Source organism: Oncorhynchus tshawytscha, linkage group LG19 (genome assembly GCF_018296145.1).
Source record: "Oncorhynchus tshawytscha isolate Ot180627B linkage group LG19, Otsh_v2.0, whole genome shotgun sequence".
Taxonomy (NCBI): domain Eukaryota; kingdom Metazoa; phylum Chordata; class Actinopteri; order Salmoniformes; family Salmonidae; genus Oncorhynchus; species Oncorhynchus tshawytscha.
In genome coordinates, this window is record NC_056447.1 from 44230443 (window position 1) to 44252661 (window position 22219).

The 22219-nt window shown below is 42.6% G+C and overlaps 2 protein-coding genes across 4 annotated transcripts; one reads left to right on the forward strand and one right to left on the reverse strand.

The window, feature by feature from the left end:
- The first annotated feature begins 172 nt into the window (after positions 1–172).
- On the forward strand, positions 173–7487 carry tmem168b (transmembrane protein 168b). The gene is made up of 5 exons (XM_024422028.2): positions 173–1526; positions 1675–1980; positions 2227–2369; positions 4814–5088; positions 5251–7487. Exons 1-5 carry the CDS (start codon positions 699–701, stop codon positions 5796–5798), a joined length of 2100 nt encoding a protein of 699 aa, XP_024277796.1. The 5' UTR covers positions 173–698; the 3' UTR covers positions 5799–7487.
- Positions 7488–12340: 4853 nt separating this feature from the next.
- Positions 12341–21876, reverse strand: znf277 (zinc finger protein 277). 3 transcript variants are annotated; one of them, XM_024422024.2, is made up of 12 exons: positions 21734–21876; positions 20857–21055; positions 18474–18690; positions 15381–15469; positions 15185–15267; positions 14565–14767; positions 14152–14284; positions 13944–14008; positions 13712–13808; positions 13557–13599; positions 13119–13293; positions 12341–12884 (listed from the first exon to the last, which is right to left on the reverse strand). In XM_024422024.2, exons 2-12 carry the CDS (start codon positions 20945–20947, stop codon positions 12698–12700), a joined length of 1383 nt encoding a protein of 460 aa, XP_024277792.1. In that variant the 5' UTR covers positions 20948–21055; positions 21734–21876; the 3' UTR covers positions 12341–12697. The 3 variants fall into 3 exon arrangements, with proteins under 3 accessions (XP_024277792.1, XP_024277794.1, XP_042157656.1); XM_024422026.2 differs by having other exon boundaries at positions 20914–21055; positions 21734–21872; XM_042301722.1 differs by lacking the exon at positions 21734–21876 and having other exon boundaries at positions 20857–21522.
- Between the last annotated feature and the right edge of the window lie 343 nt (positions 21877–22219).

Below are 22219 nucleotides of genomic sequence, written 5' to 3' on the forward strand. Positions count from 1 at the left end.
GTGTTGATCATGCTAGTTAGGGCATACGTATATCAAAGTGTAGTATGTTTTGACCTATATTGATAAAGTATTTGTAATATTCAGTGGAAGAGCCTCATTTACAGTACGTCTAGATTGATTGATTAGTCATCACACTTTATGAATTTCCATACTTCGACTTTCCGCCACTTTGTTTGTACTAATGACTTGCCGTAGTGACGTAGGGTCGCCGTTCTAGTTTGATGGCGGCAGTCATTTGACCGAAAAGTTTTCGAAGTGGAAAATAAGTATTTTTGTCTCCTGCTTCTTCAAGTAAAATAAATAAATTTGGGCTAGCTAGATTTGTATGAGACGTATCTATTTACATACGAAAGAAGAGAAACAGCAAACGGACCATGTAATCAAGCGTACCATCTGCCAGTCGTACAACTGCAAGCTAGCTACCGGCAAATCATGTAGCTAGCTAACTAGCAAAAACCATGTAGCTAGCTAACTAGCTAGTAACTTCTAGCTAACGTTAGCTAGCTTAGACGACCTATCACTAGCTCAAAGTTTGCTGTTAGTTCAAGGTGGCTAGCTAGTGAGTGACATTTCTTTCGCCATGGTCTTGCAATCTAGCTAGCTAAGTTTGCTTCTTGGAAAGGTTTTAATTGCCTCTGAACTCTTAACTAATAACGTTACCAGCTGTAACAAACTGTTAGCTACTCTTACATATCAAAATGTTTCGCTTACGGTACTGTGTCAGTCACTGTCTGCATGCAGCGATGACCAGACTGGAGGAGGTCAACGGAGAGGTCAACATGTGGTCCTCTGTCAGATGTCTTGGCTACCTGTCTGGTCTGAACCTGCTTGTGGCTCTCTGCCTGGGGCTCTATGTGCGATGGGAGAAGACTGAGGAACCCATGATCCTCATCATATTTGTTCTGGCCCTGTTTGTCCTCGGTATAGCAAGCATACTGTACTATTACTTCAGCATGGAAAGAGTCAGCCTGAGCCTCCTCCACCTGTGGTTTGGCTTCCTGCTTGGCCTCCTGTGTTTCCTCAACAACTCCACTCTGGAGAGCAACATCAAAGAGCAAGCCACCAACTACCTCCTGCTGGCCAGTGTTGTCTTGAGGACACTGTGGGCTCTGCTGGAGAGGATGTGTGGCTGCACCAGGTACCGCCCTGCCTTCCTCACCTCAGCAGAGGCCCTGGAGCTAGCAGGCTTTGCCATCGCCAGTACTGTCTTATTCATCCAGAAGTCCATGAGCGTAGTGGTGCTGGTGGTGGCCCTGGCTACTCTGATGGTGGCCCTGCGCATGAAGGCTCTCCTGGCCCTGCCCAACCTGGTCTGCTTCTCCATCATCACTGCGGTGCTGTTCTTCAAGGCTCTGGGCATCACCACCAACCCCTTCGCCCTGGCATGTTTCTTCAGCCAGCTGATCTGCGACCCCTTGCTGGATGTGTACTTCAGTGGGCTGTCGGTGACCGAGCGCTGGCTGCCCTACCTTGCCTGGAGGGGGCTGTGGCGCAGGCTGTCCCTCCTGCCTTTGCTGCTGGCGGAGGTGATTTGAATTCATTTTATTTGACACATTTAAAATGCATATAGATTTTCCCCAGCCATGTGAGTACAATGATGCACACACAAAATAATTGAGGATAAAAACACATAGTCAACAGTAGACTTACTTGCATTGTGGTCCTTGTTCCCAGGTGGGCTTCTGGATCCTGGCAGCCCTGAAGCTGGTGGACCTGGACCGGTGGTACCTGATGATTCCGGGCTTCATGCTGAGTGGGGTGTTCTGGGCCATCTGTCACGTGGTGTTCATCATCACTCTGTGGGGCTTCCACACCAAGCTTAGTGACTGCCAGAGGGTGTGTCTGGCCCAGGGAGCCGGGAGCAGCTGCCTAGACAAGGTTATGGCCTCTAAAGGAGTCAGACACTTCTGTCTCATCTCTGAACGCCTGGTGCTCTTCAGTCTGGTGTCCACTGTCATCTTGGCTGCTTTATCATGGCAGGTATGTCTCCAGTCATTGATATAGCACTGTTATTCAGTCCAGATCAGCAATGTTATACATTAATGGCTCATATAACTTAGTCTGTTTTATTGATAAGCTATGTTAACTGGCGTAAAATAAATTGAGATTGGACACTTTCCCATAGTTTTTGAGGTCATAGATATTCAGAGCCATCTTCTCAACTTCATAGTCCTCCTTATTTGGTTAGTGTGTGAATGTGACCCATTGTGTCTGTCTGTGTCTCAGTCCTCCAGCAGTATCTTTATGAGTATGCTCCTGCTGGTCCTGGCTCTGGAGTCTCTGTTCCACGGCCTCTTCTATGAGCTGGGGAACTGCCTAGGCGGCACATGTGTGGGGTATGCAGTGGTCATCCCCACCAACTATTGCAGGTAGGAATGTATGGATAGTTGACACCCAAATATATACAGTGCCTTCAGAAAGTATTCACACCCCTTGACCTTTTCCACATTTTCATGTTACAGCCTGACTTTAAAATGGATTAAATTGAGATTTTATGTCACTGGCCTGTACACAATACCGTCATAATGTCAAAGTTTTATTTTAAATATTTACAAATGAATTACAAACGAAAAGCTGAAATGTCTTGAGTCGATAAGTATTCAACCCCTTTGTTATGGCAAGCCTTAAGTCCAGGAGTTAAACATTTGTTAACAAATCACATAATAAGTTGCATGGACTTACTCTGTGTGCAATAATAGTATTTAATATGACTTTTGAATGACTACCCAATATATGTACCCAACACATAATTGTAAGGTCCCTCCGTCGAGCAGTGAATTTCAACCACAAAGACCAGGGAGGTTTTCCAATGCCTTGCAAAGAAGGACACCTATTGGTAGATGGGTAAAAGAAAAAGCAGATATTGAATATCCTTTTGAGCATGGTGAAGTAATTAATTACACTTTGGATGGTGTATCAATACACCCAGTCACTACGAAGATACAGGTGTCTTTCCTAACTCAGCTTACAGTTACAGAGTTTAATGGCTCTGATAGGAGAAAACTGAGGATGGATCAACAACATTGTAGTTACTCAACAATACTAACCTATATGACAGAGTGAAAAGAAGGAAGCCAGTACAGAATAAAAATATTCCAAAACATGCATCCTGTTTGCAACAAAGCACTAAAGTAATACTGCAAGAAATGTGGCAAATAAATTAACTTTATGTTCTGAATACAAAGTGTTATGTTTGGGGCAAATCCAATACAACATGTTACTGAGTACCACTCAATATTTTCAAGCATAATAGTGGCTGCATCATGTTTTGGGATATATTCCCTCTAAACTGTGCGTTTGCGCAGCCGCACACTTCCTCCAGGACACGCAGAAGAAATGCCATGCCGCGCAGAGACGCAAGAGATGAAACTACTGAGTTTGCACAACTAGTTTGCACTATATAGATCAAAGTTTTTTTCTGTGATGGAATCAACTTCAAATCTGCCCCTTTTCAATGCAACAGACCAAACCAAATCTAACTTTGCAGGATTAAGTCTGCAAATTTGTTGTAGGCAGAGCCAGAGAATTCTATCGTCAGGTGTAGCCCACAAGCGGTCTTTTAATCAGCGAGTGAATGCGCTATTCAGATCAGAGTGCAGAGCTGCGCATGTGCACATTTGTTGATATTCTTTGCTAGGTGTGAGTTATTAGCCCAGTTATAGATAAGTATAGGTCAGCAATGGGGAGTTACTGTTTCCTACAAGAGCACAAAATGGGTAGGCTACATTTCAAGCTGTTGTTGTAAAGCCAGTAAGGTGAGAGGGAAAAAAAAGCTTGTTATAATTCAAGGGGCAGTGTTGTATTTTGAGACAGGCTTGATTATGCAAATAGGTAGAGGGGTAGCCTACATGATCTAATTCTCTGTATGGTAATAATAATTCATTATATTTTGTAAAGTGGTTTCTTGCATCTCACAATGCAATTTACAGTCACATATTTGGCCCATGGTGTTACAGATCAAGTAAAAGATCATTAATTAATGTCAAGCCCTTCATAATCTAAAAATGTTTTCTAAAAGTCTCATGCAATGTAGGCCTGCATTGAACACCACATATTAGAGGGCACATTGGTTATGGGTATGCTTGTAATCATTAAGGACTGGGGAGTTTTTCAGGATAAAAAATAAACGTAATAGAGCTAAGCACAGGCAAAATTCTAGAGGAAAACCTAGCTCAATCTGCTTTCCAACAGACACGGAGAGACCAATTCACCTTTCAGCAAGACAATAACCTAAAACACAAGGCCAAATATACGCTGGAGATGCTTTACCAAGACGACATCAAATGTTCCCAAGTGACCTAGTTACAGTTTTGACTTAAATCGTATTGAAAATGGCTGTCTAGCAATGATCAACAACCAACTTGACAGAGCTTGGAAGAATTAGAAAAATAATAATGTGCAAATATTGTAGAATCCAGGTGTGCAAAGCTCTTAGAGACTTACCCAGAAAGACTCACAGCTGTAATCACTGCCAAAGGTGATTCTAACTCAAGTGTGTGAATACTTATATAAATGAGATACTAAATACTATTGTATTTAATTGTCAATACTTTTTCAAAAATCTCTAAACATTTTTTTCACTTTGTCATGGGGTATTGTGTAGATGGGTAAGGGGAAAATAATATTTAATCCATTTTGAATTCAGGCTGTAACACAACAATGTGTAACAAGTCAAGGGGTATGAATACTTTCTGAAGGCACTGTACAGTACAAACTATACTATACTTACTCAACACACGGGCACATACTTTTGTACAGTCTTTAATTTAACTTACCCTTACTGCAATCATCCTCACTCCTCTCTCCCTTGCAGTCCTGATGGGCAGCCCACTCTGTTACCTCCAGACCAGGTACATATGTTGAACATGCATTCCACGGGCATGTTGAACAGTATACAGAATTTCTTCTCCCACCACATGATCGAGACGTTCGGCTGCGACTACTCCACCAGCGGGGTGACTCTGGAAGCCCTACAGGTGAAGCTCAAAGCCTTCATGGAGCTCTGCACAGCCGATGGGCCTCGCCACGACACCTATGTGGTGTTCTACAGTGGGCATACCCACCGCAGCGGGGAGTGGGCACTAGCAGGTACCAATCACTTAGAAGTTTTGTCATTCTGTGAAGCTCAGTTACTTTAACTCACTCTCTGTAGCACATTCTTTTATGGTACTGAAACCACAAAATAAAGTACTATCCACCACAGCATTCCACTGCTCTCTAACTCTGCCCTGTGCTGTGGTTGTCTGTCAGGGGGGGGCACCCTTCAACTGGATAAGATCCTGGAATGGTGGAGGGAGAAGAACAATGACTCCTGCTCCCGCCTCATCCTGGTCCTGGACAGTGAGAACTCCCTACCCTGGGTGAAGGAGGTAAGGAAGGTGGGGGGGCTTTATGTGGCGGTGCAGGGGGCCCAGCTAGCCCGAGCCACGGATATTGAGCTCCAGGACACCCCCCAGCTTGGGGACTTCACCTCTCAGTGGGTGGAGTACAACTGCAATGCAGACAGCACCGTCCAGTGGTCAGAGAGGGGAAGGACTGTCACCGCTGCCTACGGCATCTCTAAGCACTGGAGTGATTACACACTGCACCTGCCCACAGAAAGTGATGTCACTCAACACTGGAGGATGTACTTCCCCAGGATGACCTACCCCGTGGTCCAGTTAGCGCTCTGGTGTGGGGGGCTGAACCTGCTTTGGCTATGCAGTGTCTGCCTACGGTGCCTCAAAAGGGTCAAACTCAACTGGTTTCCCCCAGCCATACTAGACACTGGCCAAGGATTCAAGTTGGTCAAATCTTAGAAATTCACCTCTGTAAGAATCATACTGTCTAAGGCTTCTTCACTTTGTATTTACATGTTTTTTACCGTACAGAAATGTTTTCTAAATCAGTTTTTGTAATTGATTGATTGGTTGCGTGATATTAATCGCTGAGTTTTTAGGACCCTCAGTGGAGGCAGCTGTTGATTGTGAAATCTTAAAAGGATACTTCGGGTGTTTGGCATTGAGGCTCTTTATCTACTTCCCCAGAGTCAGATGAACTAGTAGATATCATGTCTCTGTGTCAAGTATGAAGGAAGTTAGAGGTCACTAGCGTTAGCACAATGAGTGGATGTCTATGGGTATCTGCTAGCATACCTGAAATCCCAAGGTTTCCCTTTAATGACTAACTAGACAGTTACAGATAGTGTGTGTGTGTGAGCTATATGTTTTGCTTATGTGTGCTAAAGTACTAAGTTACTGATATGAGGTTCCTGATTTTGATGTACTATGATATTTTGATGTAGTACTACATATTTCTTTCCCAAATTATTGTTTGGCTATTCCTTAAGTCATTCTATAGATTCATTAGTGGTGGTTATTTGATTTGATTAGAGTTTTGTTTTAAATCATTTCATTTCTAGTCTTTTGGTGGGTTTATTGGGGTAGTTGTACCGTTCTCTGAACTCCAGTTGTACCGGCTTATTCCCACCTTTTAAAAACTTTTCTCGAAATTCAATCGCTCTAAAAATTCTAATTTAAATGTATACCTCTTTTTCCCTGTTTATCACAATTTCAGGCTGAGAAGCCCTGCTGCTGTAGTGAAGTGGTATCATATTGTCACTCTCCCAGATTGGATTTTCAAACAACAAAAAGTTGCAGTGGTTACACTGATTGCACCATTCATCTATTATGACCAATGCATGCCCCCATCCAGCTTTGTAAATCTGATATTTTTCACAAATGGCCTTTTGTCCCTGTTTAAAAAAGGATATCAGGTTACTAAGATATTGTATTACGATAATAGTTATTTCATTTATTTTCAAGAGTGGAATGTGGATTTCTAATTCGATACTTTCATATTTGATTGCTATCCATGCGTTTCCATACATCTAGGCCTATTTGTATATTCAGCTTTTAGTTAACTACTTTATGTCAAAGCTTTGAAGAGTATTGAAAGGTTGCTGGATCGAATCCCAGAGCTGACAAGGTAAAAATCTGTCGTTCTGCCACTGAGCAAGGCAGTTAACCCACTGTTACCCGGGCGCCGAAGACGTGGATGTCGATTAAGGCAGCACTCCACACCTCTCGGATTCAGAGGTGTTGGGTTAAATGCGGAAGACAATTTCAGTTGAATGCATTCAATTGTACAACTGACTAGGTATCCCCCTTTCCCTATCACTGCTGTTTCACATCTGCTATTCATTTATTTTGTATGAATAACTTTGTTTGTACTGCTTTTGGGACATCTGGTATCTACCACAATTACTTCAGGGAGTCTGAGGGTTGTTACTGTACCTATACTGATTGCACTACCTGGAGGAATATGGACCCAATGTAGGATGTGATCTTGCATTCATGCGTGATTGTATTCTGGGGTTTATCATATACAGTGATTTAGATATGCAAGCTTAGCCTAATCAACTGTGTGTATGGAAATGTTTTAATCTTAAGCATTGACAGAATTCTCAACTATGCAATAAAAATGGAGATTTCAGTGTTTTTAATTGATATATGGACAAATTATGCGCTCTGCTTGTGTGCCTGTCTATTCCACTTTGCTGTAATCTCTTCATAAGATCATTAAGTGTCAATTAGTCTAATGCAGCCAACCACCTATCAGAGAACATTAGGCTAGATATTGACGGAGTTTACAGATTTGGAACAAACTTAATGCAGTGTTTTTCAAATCGGGGACTCGCATTCAGTGCCTTGCAAAAGTGTTCATCCCTTTGGTGTTTTTCCTATTTTCTTGCATTACAACCTGTAGTTTAAATTGATATTATTTGGATTTCATGTAATGGACATAGTCCAAATTGGTGAAGTGAAAAAAATGACTTGTTTAAAAAAAAAAAAAAAATGGAAAGTGGTGCACGCATATGTATTCACCCCCTTTGCTCGGAAGCCCCTAAATAAGATCCGGTTGAACCAATTACCTTCAGAAGTCACATAATTAGTTAAGGTCCACCTGTGTGCAATCGAATTGTCACCTAATTTGTCACATGATCTCAGTATATACAGTTGTGGCCAAAAGTTGAGAATGACACAAAAATTATTTTTAGCAAAGTCTGCTGCCTCAGTTTTTTTTGCATATACTCCAGAATGTTATGAAGAATGAACTGAATCCCCCCCCAAAAATTCCACTGCATTTCAGCCCTGCCACAAAAGGACCAGCTGACATGTCACTGATTCTCTCGTTAACACAGGTGTGAGTGTTGACGAGGATAAGGCTGGAGATCCCTCTGTCATGCTGATTGAGTTCGAATAACAGACTGGAAGCTTCAAAAGGAGGGTGGTGCTTGGAATCATTGTTCTTCCTCTGTCAACCATGGTTACCTGGAAGCAAACACGTGCCGGCATCATTGCTTTGTACAAAAAGGGCTTCACAGGCAAGGATATTGCTGCCAGAAAGATTACACCTAAATCAACCATTTATCGGATCATCAAGAACTTCAAGGAGAGCGGTTCATTTGTCGTGAAGAAGGCTTCAGGACGCCCAAGAAAGTCCAGCAAGCGCCAGGACTGTCTCCTAAAGTTGATTCAGCTGCTGGATCGGGGCACCACCAGTACAGAGCTTGCTCAGGAATGGCAGTAGGCAGGTGTGAGTGCATCTGCACACACAGTGACGGGAAGACTTTTGGAGGATGGCCTGGTGCCAAGAAGGGCAGCAAAGAAGCCACTTCTCTCCAGGAAAAACATCAGGGACAGACTCATATTCTGCAAAAGGAACAGGGATTGGACTGCTGAGGACTGGGGTAAAGTAATTTTCTCTGATGAATCCCCTTTCCGGTTGTTTGGGGCATCCAGAAAAAGGCTTGTCCCGGAGAAGACAAGGTGAGCGCTACCATCAGTCCTGTGTCATGCCAACAGTAAAGCATCCTGAGACCATTCATGTGTGGGGTTGCTTCTCAGCCAAGGGAGAGGGCTCACTCACAATTCTGCCTAAGAACACAGCCATGAATAAAGAATGGTACCAACACATCCCGAGAGCAACTTCTCCCAACCGTCCAAGAACAGTTTGGTGATGAACAATTCCTTTTCCAGCATGATGGAGCACCTTGCCATAAGGCAAAAGTGATAACTAAGTGGTTCGGGGAGCAAAACATCTATATTTTGGGTCCATGACCAGGAAACTCCCCAGACCTTAATCCTATTGAGAACGTGTGGTCAATCCTCAAGAGGCGGGTGGACAAACAAAAACCCACATATTCTGACAAACTTCAAGCATTGATTATGCAAGAATGGGCTGCCATCAGTCAGGATGTGGCCCAGAAGTTAATTGACAGCATACCAGGGCGGATTGCAGAAATCTTGAAAAAGAGGGGGCAACACTGCAAAGATTGACTCTGTGCATCAACTTCATGTAATTGTCAATAAAAGCCTTTGACACGTATGAAACGCTTGTAATTATACATCACTATTCCATAGTAACATCTGACAAAAATATCTAAAGACAATGACGCAGCAAACTTTGTGGAAATTAATATTTGTGTCATTCTCAAAACTTTTGGCCACAACTGTACACCTGTTCTGAAAGGCCCTAGAGTCTGCAACACCACTAAGCAAGGGGCACCACCAAGCAAGCAGCACCATGAAGACCAAGGAGCTCTCCGAAATGTCAAGGACAAAGTTGTGGAGAAGTACAGATCAGGGTTTGGTTATAAAAAAATATCTGAAATGTTGAAAATCCCATGGAGCACCATTAAATCCATTATTAATAAATGGAAAGAATATGGCACCACAGCAAACCTGCCAAGAGAGGGCCACCCACACAAACTAACCCTGAAGGACTTGCAAAACTCCACAGCGGAGATTGGAGTATCTGTCCATGGGACCACTTTAAGCCATACACTTCACAGAGCTGGGCTTTACGGAAGAGTGGCCAGAAAAAAAGCCATTGTTTAAAGAAAAATATAAGCAAACACTTTTGTTGTTTTCCAAAAGGTATGTGAGAGACTCTCCAAACATATGGAAGAAGGTACTCTGGTCAGATGAGAATAAAATCGAGCATTTTGGCCATCAAGGAAAATGCTATGTCTGGTGCAAACCCAACACCTCTCATTACCCCGTGAACCTCATCCCCACAGTGAAGCATGGTGGTAGCAGCATCATGCTGTGGGGATGTTTTTTATCAGCAGGGACTGGGAAACTGTTCAGAATTGATGGATGGTGCTAAATACAGGGAAATTCTTGAGGGAAACCTGTTTCAGTCTTCCAGCAGGACAATGACCCTAAGTATACTGTTAAAAGAGGGGCGCTAAAAATGTTTTGTCCCCCCCCAATGATGAGTTCAGATTTTTCTGTGGCCCCCACAACCCATCCCTGCTCTACAAGTAGGCCCTCTACAACAAGCTGCTGAAGCTCCTGGGGGATACTCAGACCAGGCGCATCTGGTCAACAACAAGGGAACCAAGAACAAGTTCCTCTTTGATAAAGTCTAACCCTTCAGCACCTCACAGGTAGGTGAAATTAATTGAAACAGAACCCAATGGATTAGGACCACAGAAGACTGCTGAGGGGAGGACAGCTCGTAATGTCTGGAACGGAGCAAATGGAATGGCATCAAACACATGTAAACCATGTTTTTGATGTTTGATACCATTCCAGCCATTACCACGAGCCCATCCCCGATTAAGGATTGAGGATTAGAACAGTTGTTTTTGTGATGGCATTAGATTTTGTGCCGGTGTGCCCTCTCAATTTGTCTCTCCATGCAGGAGGAAGTATTTGAAGGGACCCTGCCCATAGTAAGGTCTTGTGCGGATGGATATACAGTAGTCTGCATTCTAGCCTATGGTCAGACAAGCTCTAGGACGACTTACACACGTTGGAAATCAACAATGACAGCCTATATCAGCGATTCCCTAACTCGGTCCTGGGGTCCACCCTGGGTGCACATTTAGGTTTTTGCACTAACACTACACAGGTGATTCAAATAACCAACTCATAATCAAGCTTTGATTATTTAAATCAGCTGTGTAGCGCTAGGACACTTAACAAAACGTGTACTGAGGGGCCCCAGGACCGGATTTGGGAAACCCTGACCTAAATGATCTCCGGTCAAAGTCCCACCAGTTCATTAGAGATATGGACCTAGGGGAAGTCCATCTCTGTGTCTGGGCTGACCCACGTCGAGTTGAAGACCGAGGACGGCATTCTGAACGTGATGGAAATGGAGAAAATAATAGAAAGATTGGCTCAACCAACAACAAAAAAAGATAGGCCAAGTCATGTCAATACCAGTATGGTTGTGAACCCATTGCTAGGAAGAGCCTCTCCCTCTTCAACTCTCGGGCCACCTGTTGCTCACCCTGACTGGAGGGTACAGAGTGTGTCGTCTCACAATACCCCGACCCTGTGTGACTTGGCGGGGTCCGAGCTCATCGCCAAGACAGAAGCCAAACGACAGACTGGTCGAGACCGCAGACATCAACAAATCCTTGACGTCCCTGGGACAGGTAGCTCTCACACTGATGTGAGGGGCAGATCTTTTCTTTGAAATCATTGAGCTTGGCTTGATTAGGCATGCCTTCTGGAACTCTGTGACAATTGTTATACATTTTTTTGTGCATTTGAGAGGACCATGACTTACAGAAGGTATTCTCTGTGCTTAGGTTCAGTGCCCTGAAATGTAACACGCTGCATGTGACATTTAAATTTACACACCTGCTTCAGCCATGTATCAGTAGAGATGCTAAGGTAATGTTTACCTCTAAAATACTGAAAATAATCTGGACACCCACATTTCCAAATATGAATATTGAAATGTCTTGACAGGATGAATTGCTTATGATTGATAATGTGATGTATTTTAACTGAACGTATTACTTATCCAAAATGTGTTACTTCTGCGTTTGTCTGTTTCAGTGATGTGTTTGAATGTGAGTCCTGATGTGAACGACGTGGTGGAGACAGAGTACTTTGCAGTTTGGGGGGGGGGGGTCGACTGTACGGCAGGTGGTTCTGGACAAAGCCACACAACACATTATTCATGTCAAGACCACCAAGGTTGACAAAAAGCACTAGAAAATGGAAGTCCATCCCCTCTCTATTAAGTAACAGACAGATTCCAATTTAATCTGCACTGTTTTTTACTTTACTGCAGCTCAGGGTTTTTAGAAAATGTAGTGTTGTGTTTTTATTTATTTAACTAGGCAAGTAAGTTCAGAACAAATCCATATTTTCAATGACTGCCTAGGAACAGTGGATTAACTGCCTTGTTCAGGGTCAGAACGGATTTTTACCATGTCAGCTCGGGGATTCGATCTTGCAACCTTTCGGTTACTAGTCCAACACTAACCACTAGGCTACCTGCCATTCTTTCAACTATTGTATAAGCAAGCTAAACGAGAGGGAATCATCAGTTATAGTATATTCATAATGTTTATTTACATTTAGCAATTGTCACATCTCTGCAGAGGTCACGTTTGTCAGCAATCATACTATATGAAACAAATCCACCTGCAGGTATGTTGTACATGGTGATTTGTACCAAGTATGACATTAAATCATACATAAATGTAGTCCAGGCTCAGGAAATTCTTGTGAAACAGGCCATGTTCATTTCTGCACATGTGTGCTGGTCTGCTAAGTGCACAGTGTCTGATGGGCATCACCGTCTTGTTGGAGATACAGCGAAGCACGGTGTTCCTCTATGAGCCGTTCTCCTCTGAGCATCCTCCACTGTGTTTATAACATCATTGGTCCATCCATACAGCTTTTTAACTAGAGCTGTCTGTGTTCTTCAGAAGGTGGCTGAGGACGCTGGTCTGCTTCAGGACTTTCAGGTTAGAGATGTCCTCAGCTATGACAGGGACGTCTCTCCAAGGGCCTGTGTGTTCCGATTCACTGTCACTGTCCGACAAGGCACAGAGGAGGGCGTCGTTCTCATAGGTGGGGAAGTAATACCTGGATTGGAGAATGAGCTGTAATGACTGGCATTTAGACATCAGAAACAGTCACAATAGCCACCAGATGGAGAGCTGAGCAATTGACAATACCATTCATTCAGCACTCCAATAACACATCACATTTAAACTGTAGTAAAACAATAGTCTTGTTATTAATATGGTTTTAGTTAACAATATTACAAGTAAACAATACATTTTCCATGCACATCACTTACGAGAGCTCCAAACTTACTGTGGTTGGTCCCAGGTTGACGTCTCGGGTAGCTGCATCACGTGACCTGCCTCCATTACATGACGTATAACCTCAGGTTTGGACCCAAACTTTTCCTGGCAACCGTAGCAACGGCACTGGTGGATCTCTCGTCTGATGTAGTTTACCAGTTTGACCTGCTGGTAGAACCGCAGATCTGGGAGAAGACATGCTTATCAGGCCACTTAGGCTGCATTTATACACACACAACCAAATTCTGGTCCTTTGCCTAATTATTGGCAAAAGAGCTGATCCGATTGGTCAAAAGACCAATTAGAGGAAAAATGTAACTCAGCTGCCTGTAAATGTAGCCCTAGTATGGGAAAGACTGGTATGCCCATTCATTTGGATGGGTGTATGTGTTTGTTTTTATGGTGGGTTTTGTACAACAAAGCATAGCAGTTGTGCAATATTACTTACTGAGTTCGGTCTTCAACTTGTGCAGATCAAATCCGTGGGTTTCCTGAAAATGCATGGTGAAGAAAAACAGATCCATGAACCATATTGAAGTAGCTGCTCCCAAACTGGCAATTCATGGGCCGAATTTTTCAACAACTGCATAAGGGGACTGTTACCTCCATGTGTGTGTAGATCTTCTCCATGCTCTCTGACTGCTGCTCACAGAACAGGCACACAGCACACACTGGGTGAGCCTGCCAGTCTGACCAATCACTGAAGAGAGGACAGACAGACATTTCCTCAATGGTAAATACAACACTGCAAAGGTGCATACCATTCAATCCTAGAGAACACTGATTACAAATCTAACCCAAACAACAATGACTGTGTCACTAGGACAATCCTTACTCATCTTCATCCTCCATCTCCCGATCATCCTCAGATTGGACCTCTTCCCATGTTTTCCCCAGCTCCTGTCACAGGGAAAATAGACCAGTCTTTATCACTTTATCATTATTTGATGACCCTTAATTAAATGTGAAAATAATATATTTTCAGGTCAAATATGGCAATATGCATTTATATGAATTATACTCTCACACAACACTGAGCGTACCAGGTAGTTGATAATGTAGAAGCAGTCATACTCGCTGTTGTTGCCATTGATTCTGCGGTGCTGTTTCTTTCTCATGTGATCCTTCAGTGTCGTCTTGTCTCTGAATGTTTTCTCACAATACAGGCACTGCAGACTGGGAACAAAAAAACAATGAAACACTCAAAGCTCTGTGAAACATTGTTTGGTTGAGTAATGCTAATGTGTGACACCAACCAGCACTCATTCACAGTGAAAACGTTACTACAGCAGCGCTCTCCTTCACAGAAAAACAAAAAGTACTGGAAAACATTACTACAGTGTTACCAATTAGTGAATTACAGATGGCTACAGATGACAATTTTCTTTTCAAATGATAAAAATCGCATAAACAAACATTAACATAAAAAGGATATCCATTCCAAAAACTAACTTACTTATCCAGTTTGCTCTGTAGGTGGTCAAGGAACTCTACGCAGTACACTATGTTGTCAGGCAGTCCCACGTTGAACGAGTGCTCCCTGGCCATGTGGTTGAGCAGTGACGACCTGTTCCCATTGAACTCGTCATTGCAGAACATGCAGATGCGCTGGAAGCTGTCGTCATCCCTCTCCCTCTGCTGCTGCTCCAGGATCTCCTCCTGTAGACCAACACAGTGTGAGTTAGTAGCATAAATTAAACTATGCAGTCCAGGTAGGAAGTCAGTGTCTCAGGGTAGAAGTGCTGATTTAGGATCAGTTTTGTCTTTTAAATTATAATAAGAATGTTTCTACGGACAGGGAAGACCTGATCCAAGCTCAGCGCTCCTACTCTAAGATGCTTTGTGAATATTAGCCTAGGGAGATACAGTATATTGTATACATAAAATAGAGCTTGTTCTGAAAACTTGTCAGATAACATAGCGATTAAGATCGTTGGGCCAGTAACTGAAAGGTCGCTGGTTCAAACCCCAGCACCGACTAGGTGAAAAATCTGTCAAGCAAGGCACTTAACCCTAATTGATCCTGTAACTTCCTCTGGATAAGAACGTCTGCTAAATGACTCAAATGTAACTCACCAGTCGTTTCTGTTGTAGATGTTCTCTGAGGACCCTGTCCTCTGGCAGGACATCGCACAGAAGGAAGTAGTGCTCCTGTTTTTCTGAAAAGCACATAAAGAGGGTATATTTAATAATATAATGCAAGAACAGGGTAAAGTAGAAGCAGCGATATTGTGAACATTCAGGCTATCTATAGTAAATTAATACTACTTACCAACAGGGCCCTGTGAGTTAGTCTTGATCACACTGCAGAAATCTGTGATGGGTTGCTCAGAGATTCTGTTCTTCCAGTATTCCATGTATCTGAAAGAAATGGACACAGTAGAACACAATTAATATTTTGTGTGAGACAGGCAGTATGTGATACATTTCCTCTGGAGAAGAGGGAGGGAACTGTACACAAAAAGTAGCCAGCCACGATTGACAATCTCTCCATGTGATTTATCCCAGTTTTCATGACGGCTATTACCGTTTTATAACTGTTTGTATAGATCAAACATCATCAAACCTGTGCCGCAATTGTGATAGGGAACTTGATAATTAGGACCATAGAAATAGATGCATTCTAGTTATGTGGTCAGGAGGACTGAAGAGAGGCTACATACCGTAGAAAATATATTTTATACACTGAACAAAAATACAAAACGCAACACAAAAATACAAAACGCAACATAAAGTGTTGAGAGACTAGTCAAGGACCATATCACCTCCACCCTACCTGACACCCTTGACCCACTCCAATTTGCTTACCGCCCAAATAGGTCCACAGACGATGCAATCTCAACCACACTGCACACTGCCCTAACCCATCTGGACAAGAGGAATACCTATGTGAGAATGCTGTTCATCGACTACAGCTCGGCATTCAACACCATAGTACCCTCCAAGCTCGTCATCAAGCTCGAGACCCTGGGTCTCGACCCCCGCCCTGTGCAACTGGGTACTGGACTTCCTGACGGGCCGCCCCCAGGTGGTGAGGGTAGGCAACAACATCTCCTCCCCGCTGATCCTCAACACTGGGGCCCCACAAGGGTGCGTTCTGAGCCCTCTCCTGTACTCCCTGTTCACCCACGACTGCGTGGCCATGCACGCCTCCAACTCAATCATCAAGTTTGCGGACGACACAACAGTGGTAGGCTTGATTACCAACAACGACGAGACGGCCTACAGGGAGGAGGTGAGGGCCCTCGGAGTGTGGTGTCAGGAAAATAACCTCACACTCAACGTCAACAAAACTAAGGAGATGATTGTGGACTTCAGGAAACAGCAGAGGGAACACCCCCATCCACATCGATGGAACAGTAGTGGAGAGGGTAGCAAGTTTTAAGTTCCTCGGCATACACATCACAGACAAACTGAATTGGTCCACTCACACAGACAGCATCGTGAGGAAGGCGCAGCAGCGCCTCTTCAACCTCAGGAGGCTGAAGAAATTCGGCTTGTCACCAAAAGCACTCACAAACTTCTACAGATGCACAATCGAGAGCATCCTGGCGGGCTGTATCACCGCCTGGTATGGCAACTGCACCGCCCTCAACCGTAAGGCTCTCCAGAGGGTAGTGAGGTCTGCACAACGCATCACCGGGGGCAAACTACCTGCCCTCCAGGACACCTACACCACCCGATGCTACAGGAAGGCCATAAAGATCATCAAGGACATCAACCACCCGAGCCACTGCCTGTTCACCCCGCTGCCATCCAGAAGGCGAGGTCAGTACAGGTGCATCAAAGCTGGGACCGAGAGACTGAAAAACAGCTTCTATCTCAAGGCCATCAGACTGTTAAACAGCCACCACTAACATTGAGTGGCTACTGCCAACACACTGTCAATGACACTGACTCTACTCCAGCCACTTTAATCATGGGAATCGATGGGAAATGATGTAAATATATCACTAGCCACTTTAAACAATGCTACCTTATATAATGTTACTTACCCTACATTGTTCATCTCATATGCATACGTTGATACTGTACTCTATATCATCGACTGCATCCTTATGTAATACATGTATCACTAGCCACTTTAACTATGCCACTTGGTTTACATACTTATCTCACATGTATATACTGTACTCGATATCATCTACTGTATCTTGCCTATGCTGCTCTGTACCATCACTCATTCATATATCCTTATGTACATATTCTTTATCCCCTTACACTGTGTATGACAGTAGTTTTTTTTGGAATTGTTAGTTAGATTACTTGCTCGTTATTACTGCATTGTCAGAACTAGAAGCACAAGCATTTCGCTACACTCGCATTAACATCTGCTAACCATGTGTATGTGACAAATAAAATTTGATTTGATTTGATTTGATCCCATGTTTCATGAGCTGAAATAAAACATCTCAGAAATGTCCCATACCCACAAAGATTATTGCTCTCATTTTGTGCACAAATTTGTTTACATCCCTGTTAGTGAGCATTTCTCCTTTGTCAAGATAATTCATCCACCTGACAGGTGTGGCATATCAAGAAGCTGATTAAACAGCATGATCATTACACAGGTGCACCTTGTGCTGTGGACAATAAAAGGCCACTTTAAAATGTGCAGTTGTGTCACAACACAATGCCACAGATGTCTCAAGTTGAGGGATCATGCAATTGGCATAATGACTGCAGGAATGTCAACCAGAGCTGTTGACAAATAATTTAAATGTTAATTTCTCTACCATAAGCTGCCTCCAACATTATTTTAGAAAACCGCAGACCACGACCTCCACATCTGGCTTCTTCACCTACGGGATCATCCGGGGGGTGTATTTCTTTCTGTAATAAAGCTTGTGGGGAAAAAATTAACTTATTCTGATTGGCTGGACCTGACTCCCCAGTGCCCTCCAAGGCCCACACATGGCTGCCGAAAGTGTTTCACAGGGATGCTGGCCCATGTTGACTCCAATATTTCCCACAGTTGTACAAGGTTGGCTGGATGTCCTATGGGTGGTGGACCATTCTTGATACACATGGGAAACGGTTGAGCGTGTGAAAAGCCAAGCAGCGCTGCAGTTCTTGACACAAATCGGTGCACCTGGAACCTACTACCATACCCAGTTCAAAGGCACTAAAATATTTAGTCTTGCCATTCACCCTCTGAATGGCACATACACAATCCATGGCTCAATGTCTAAAGGCTTAAAAATTCTTCTTTAACCTGTCTCCTCCCCTTCATCTACACTGATTGAAGTGGATTTAACAAGTTACATCAATAAGGGATCATAGCTTTCAACTGGTCAGTCTATGTCATGAAAATAATGGTTTTGTATACTCAAATATCCACAAATATAGTATCTCTGATACATACTTAGGAAAGTCAGCGATGAGTTTGACATCAGCGATGACCAGCTTGTGCACCAGTACTAGGTGCTTTAGGAGGCGGTCCTTCTCTGACAAAGGGGCGGAGTGAGAGCAGAGCACACAGGTCACCACCTCCATGTCATGATGAGAGGATGAGTTGGTGCCGATGTCTGTAGCAGGCTGCTCAGGGAAACACAGAGGCTCCAGTATCCACTCCTGTTCATCTGAGGGGAGAGTGAAACATGCTCTTATTAAACATCACTTGATATGATTCTCACCCCTTCTCAAAAATGGAGCATTAAAACTAAGCAATATGACAACAAAAAAAGTTACTGGAACGTAATTCACTTTGTATGCACCTCTCTCTATGCATATTCTGATCTTGAATTTAAGCATGAGAACAGCATGCTATTCACCTGCTATTCATTTGGGGTGGAGATAGAATATATGAAGGTGTGGTGGAGGTGTCTACAGATACGCTGTATTCTGACCTTGACTTAATTCCCTAATAATTCCACATTTATGCGCAAAGAAAACACGAATAAGGTCTAGTGAACCTGCCAGTTCCAAGTGGATAAAGCATCTACTTTATTTTTCCCCAATAAAAACACCACCATTCTCCATGCACTTTAAATTTACAACTTGATAAGAGCTAGTTAAATGAGTAATCCATCTGGATAAGGGAATAATAAATATAAATGACACTTGTTTTAGATCTATTTTACCTTATAAATCGCTGGAGACAAATGTGAAACCAGTCATATGGCTAACTGAAGCATATCAACTTTACCATAGTACAGTTTGAAATGCTGTGCCATTATGCAGAATTTAAATTGTACAGCCTTTTAACTAGCAGGGTGGGCACCCTAGAATGTCTTAATTTCAGGCTACCCAGACTTAGCCGTTTACCATTTCTATCATGTTAAATATTAGCCACTATCAGTATCGACCGTCAGTAGGCCTAATAACCACACATTCAACTGTCAATTTACTTTTAGTTCCCTTCAGTTGGTATAACCTAAATTATCATTCCATTTAATTACATCGTTTCGTTTACCTTAATTTGCTTCCTCTGTAAACACAGTCACGGCCGTGCGGTTGTTGCTGAGGATTAGTAACAGTTGATAATATATGTTTTTGAAAGACATGTAGGCTTTTTAAATCGTTATGGAGCGGAACGCAGACCAAGCAGTAACAGAACCCGACTCATGGCGCAATACTTTGCCCGTCATCACACAGTTCCATGGTTACTGCCGGCAATAAATGAGGGTATAGCCTACTATTTGTACACTTTTCTCACCATTATAATTCTATGTACGCTAATATTCCAACATGGGTTGTAGAACTTTTGATTCATAAATAACGTTACTTACTAAATCTAAATAATCTACAAAATCAGACTATTTTTAAAGGAGCTACACATAGGATTATATATATTTTTGCATTATATTGTATTTTGTGGCCGAGTTATCTAGTGGAAATCGGGTTAAGCAGCCCACTCATTTCCTGGTTGTTAAATTCTACAGTTAACTCAAACTGAAATTGTGAGAAATCAAATACTGAATCGTGAAAAGTAATCCCTGTACCATTAAAATCGATGTGAATATTTTCAATAACATTTTTACAACCGTTTAAAGCTGGTGGACCAAAACCGAAAGTAAAATGCTCAAGCGTGAGTCTCCGCCACGTTACGGGCAAATGTCTTTTGAATGCAGCCTAGTGCTGTTGCAATTTACTACCCAGCTTCCACATAGGGGAGACATTCAGAGATTATGTGTACCCCTTTCAAATTTACCAATTGTAGCTGAAACAGAGGAATATACATATATTTTGATGGATTTCTTTATTTGATCCTTAATATTCTGAACCACGTTCTCGATATTCTAGTCTGTTGACAGAATTCGAGCTAAAAAACCAAAACGTACACCGTATTTAAACGGGATGGCTTTAAGATAATGTATTGAAAATCCTATTGAATGAAAACTCCACAAGAAAATATTTTGGGTAGCCACAACTGCAGAGCACGTTATGGGACTGAATAAGGTAAGTCTGAATACTAAATACTGAGAAGTGCGTAGGAAAAGGAAAAGGCGTAAAGTTCTTAAGTCTGAATCGGCCCCAATGAGTACAAGCACAATATCACATTGTGAATAACTGACTCCAACACATTATACACATTACTTAGCTACTTTATTTGTACCAAAGTCATTATACCGTATGAGTAAATCCTGAAAAATAACTTGTCAGAATTGCATTTTACAGGTAACTTTAGGTATAGCTAGCTCAACTAGCTAACAAGTTGAACAGCTGGCTAGTTCTTTAGCAATATTGAAGGGTTAACGTGTATTAAATTATGTATTTCTTAAATAGGAAATTGCGTTCATATATACCTCTTATAGAGTCATATGGGTTAATTATTTGCGTTATCCAGAGATAGTGACACGTACCTGAATTCATTTTTTTCTCCACGCAGGCAGCCATCTTCAAATGTCACGTGGTCAATACAGCAGTTGGCATCCAACGTTATGGTGCATTAGCGCCACCCACTGTACTGGGAGGAACTGAATCCTATCTGCCAGCTACGTTTCTCTTTAAAAAATATAACAACATATTTGTGATTGTATCTAACTATGTTCAACTCAGTATGCTACTCAATTACTGGATCCCATTCTCCCCTATTCTCAGTCTCTCTCCCTATCATACTGCCCACACTGTATCAGCACATGTTCCAATGTTGGTAGGTATAATTTTTGGAACGTTCCAACAGGAATCTGATCCAAAAACTTCGTAAATAACAAGGTTGCCCACAAATAACGCATACAAAGTCGTATAGTGGCATAATACGAAACCGGGTTGGGAGTGGGCTAATTAATAACGTTTTTCACTCACCATGTTTATTCCGAAAAATGTCTGTCCTCACTCTGGTAACCTATTGACAAACATTAAGAATAAGCTACGTGGTGAGTTGATGCCTACTCGATAGTTATTTAGCAAACGTTAGGTGAATTGATCATGTTACATTGTATGCGTTTGTTGGCAACCTTGTACTTTAAGACGTTTTTGGAACGGATTCCTGTTGGAACGTTCCACAAATTATACCCACCCCTCCAATGTCTTGCGGTAATCACACCTTCCTGCTGGACGCTTTTCTATCACATATAATGACTTATTAAACCGGCTGTGTCCCACCCGTAGCCTTATAAAAATGGCCTCCTCTCTTCTGTCCCTTCATACCATCCTCCCCGACTTTGAACAGGGAATAGATACCTGTCCTTAGTGTTGCTGTTCCACTGCTCCTGCCAGCTCTGCACCACCAGTGCCCATATAATTTCCTTAGCCCCCGCCTTGCTCATTCGCGCTTCCACATCCCTCTCCTCCTGGAGAAGGATAATTGACCAGCTGTAAATGTGTAAAAACACCACTAGATGGTAGTCTTGTAAAGTATTTGTCATTGCATTTCAAGCACATTTCAAATGGTCATACACTTAAGAAAAAAAGACGTAAACCCAGTTATTGAATGTAAATTATTGTAGACATACAATCTATAATGTTCCCATCTGTGGACAAATATCTATGTTATTTTCTTCTATACCATAGCTTTGGAGTGCAGGCTTACCAGGAAGTACTGCGCAAAATGCAAATCATCTCTCCCCCTCCACCCCCTCTCTCTTTGTCCCTCTTTCTTTTTCTCTCTCTCTCGTTCTGTCTGTTTGAGCAGAGACATTCAGGTGTGCTCAGGTGTTGCATTATTCA

What these genes read in the sequence shown, in the direction of transcription:
- znf277 (XM_024422024.2), bottom strand. Translation starts at nt 20,947, where the DNA reads ATGGCTGCCTGCGTGGAGAAAAAAATGAATTCAGGTACGTGTCACTAT. An exon ending in TAACTCACAGGGCCCTGTTG is followed by an intron (nt 15,268 to 15,380) that starts GTAAGTAGTATT and finishes TGTGCTTTTCAG; the next exon opens with AAAAACAGGAGCACTACTTC. An exon ending in CAAGTTGAAGACCGAACTCA is followed by an intron (nt 13,294 to 13,556) that starts GTAAGTAATATT and finishes GTCTTCTCCCAG; the next exon opens with ATCTGCGGTTCTACCAGCAG.
- tmem168b (XM_024422028.2), top strand. Translation starts at nt 699, where the DNA reads ATGTTTCGCTTACGGTACTGTGTCAGTCACTGTCTGCATGCAGCGATG. An exon ending in TGCCTTTGCTGCTGGCGGAG is followed by an intron (nt 1,527 to 1,674) that starts GTGATTTGAATT and finishes CCTTGTTCCCAG; the next exon opens with GTGGGCTTCTGGATCCTGGC. An exon ending in CGGGGAGTGGGCACTAGCAG is followed by an intron (nt 5,089 to 5,250) that starts GTACCAATCACT and finishes GTTGTCTGTCAG; the next exon opens with GGGGGGGCACCCTTCAACTG.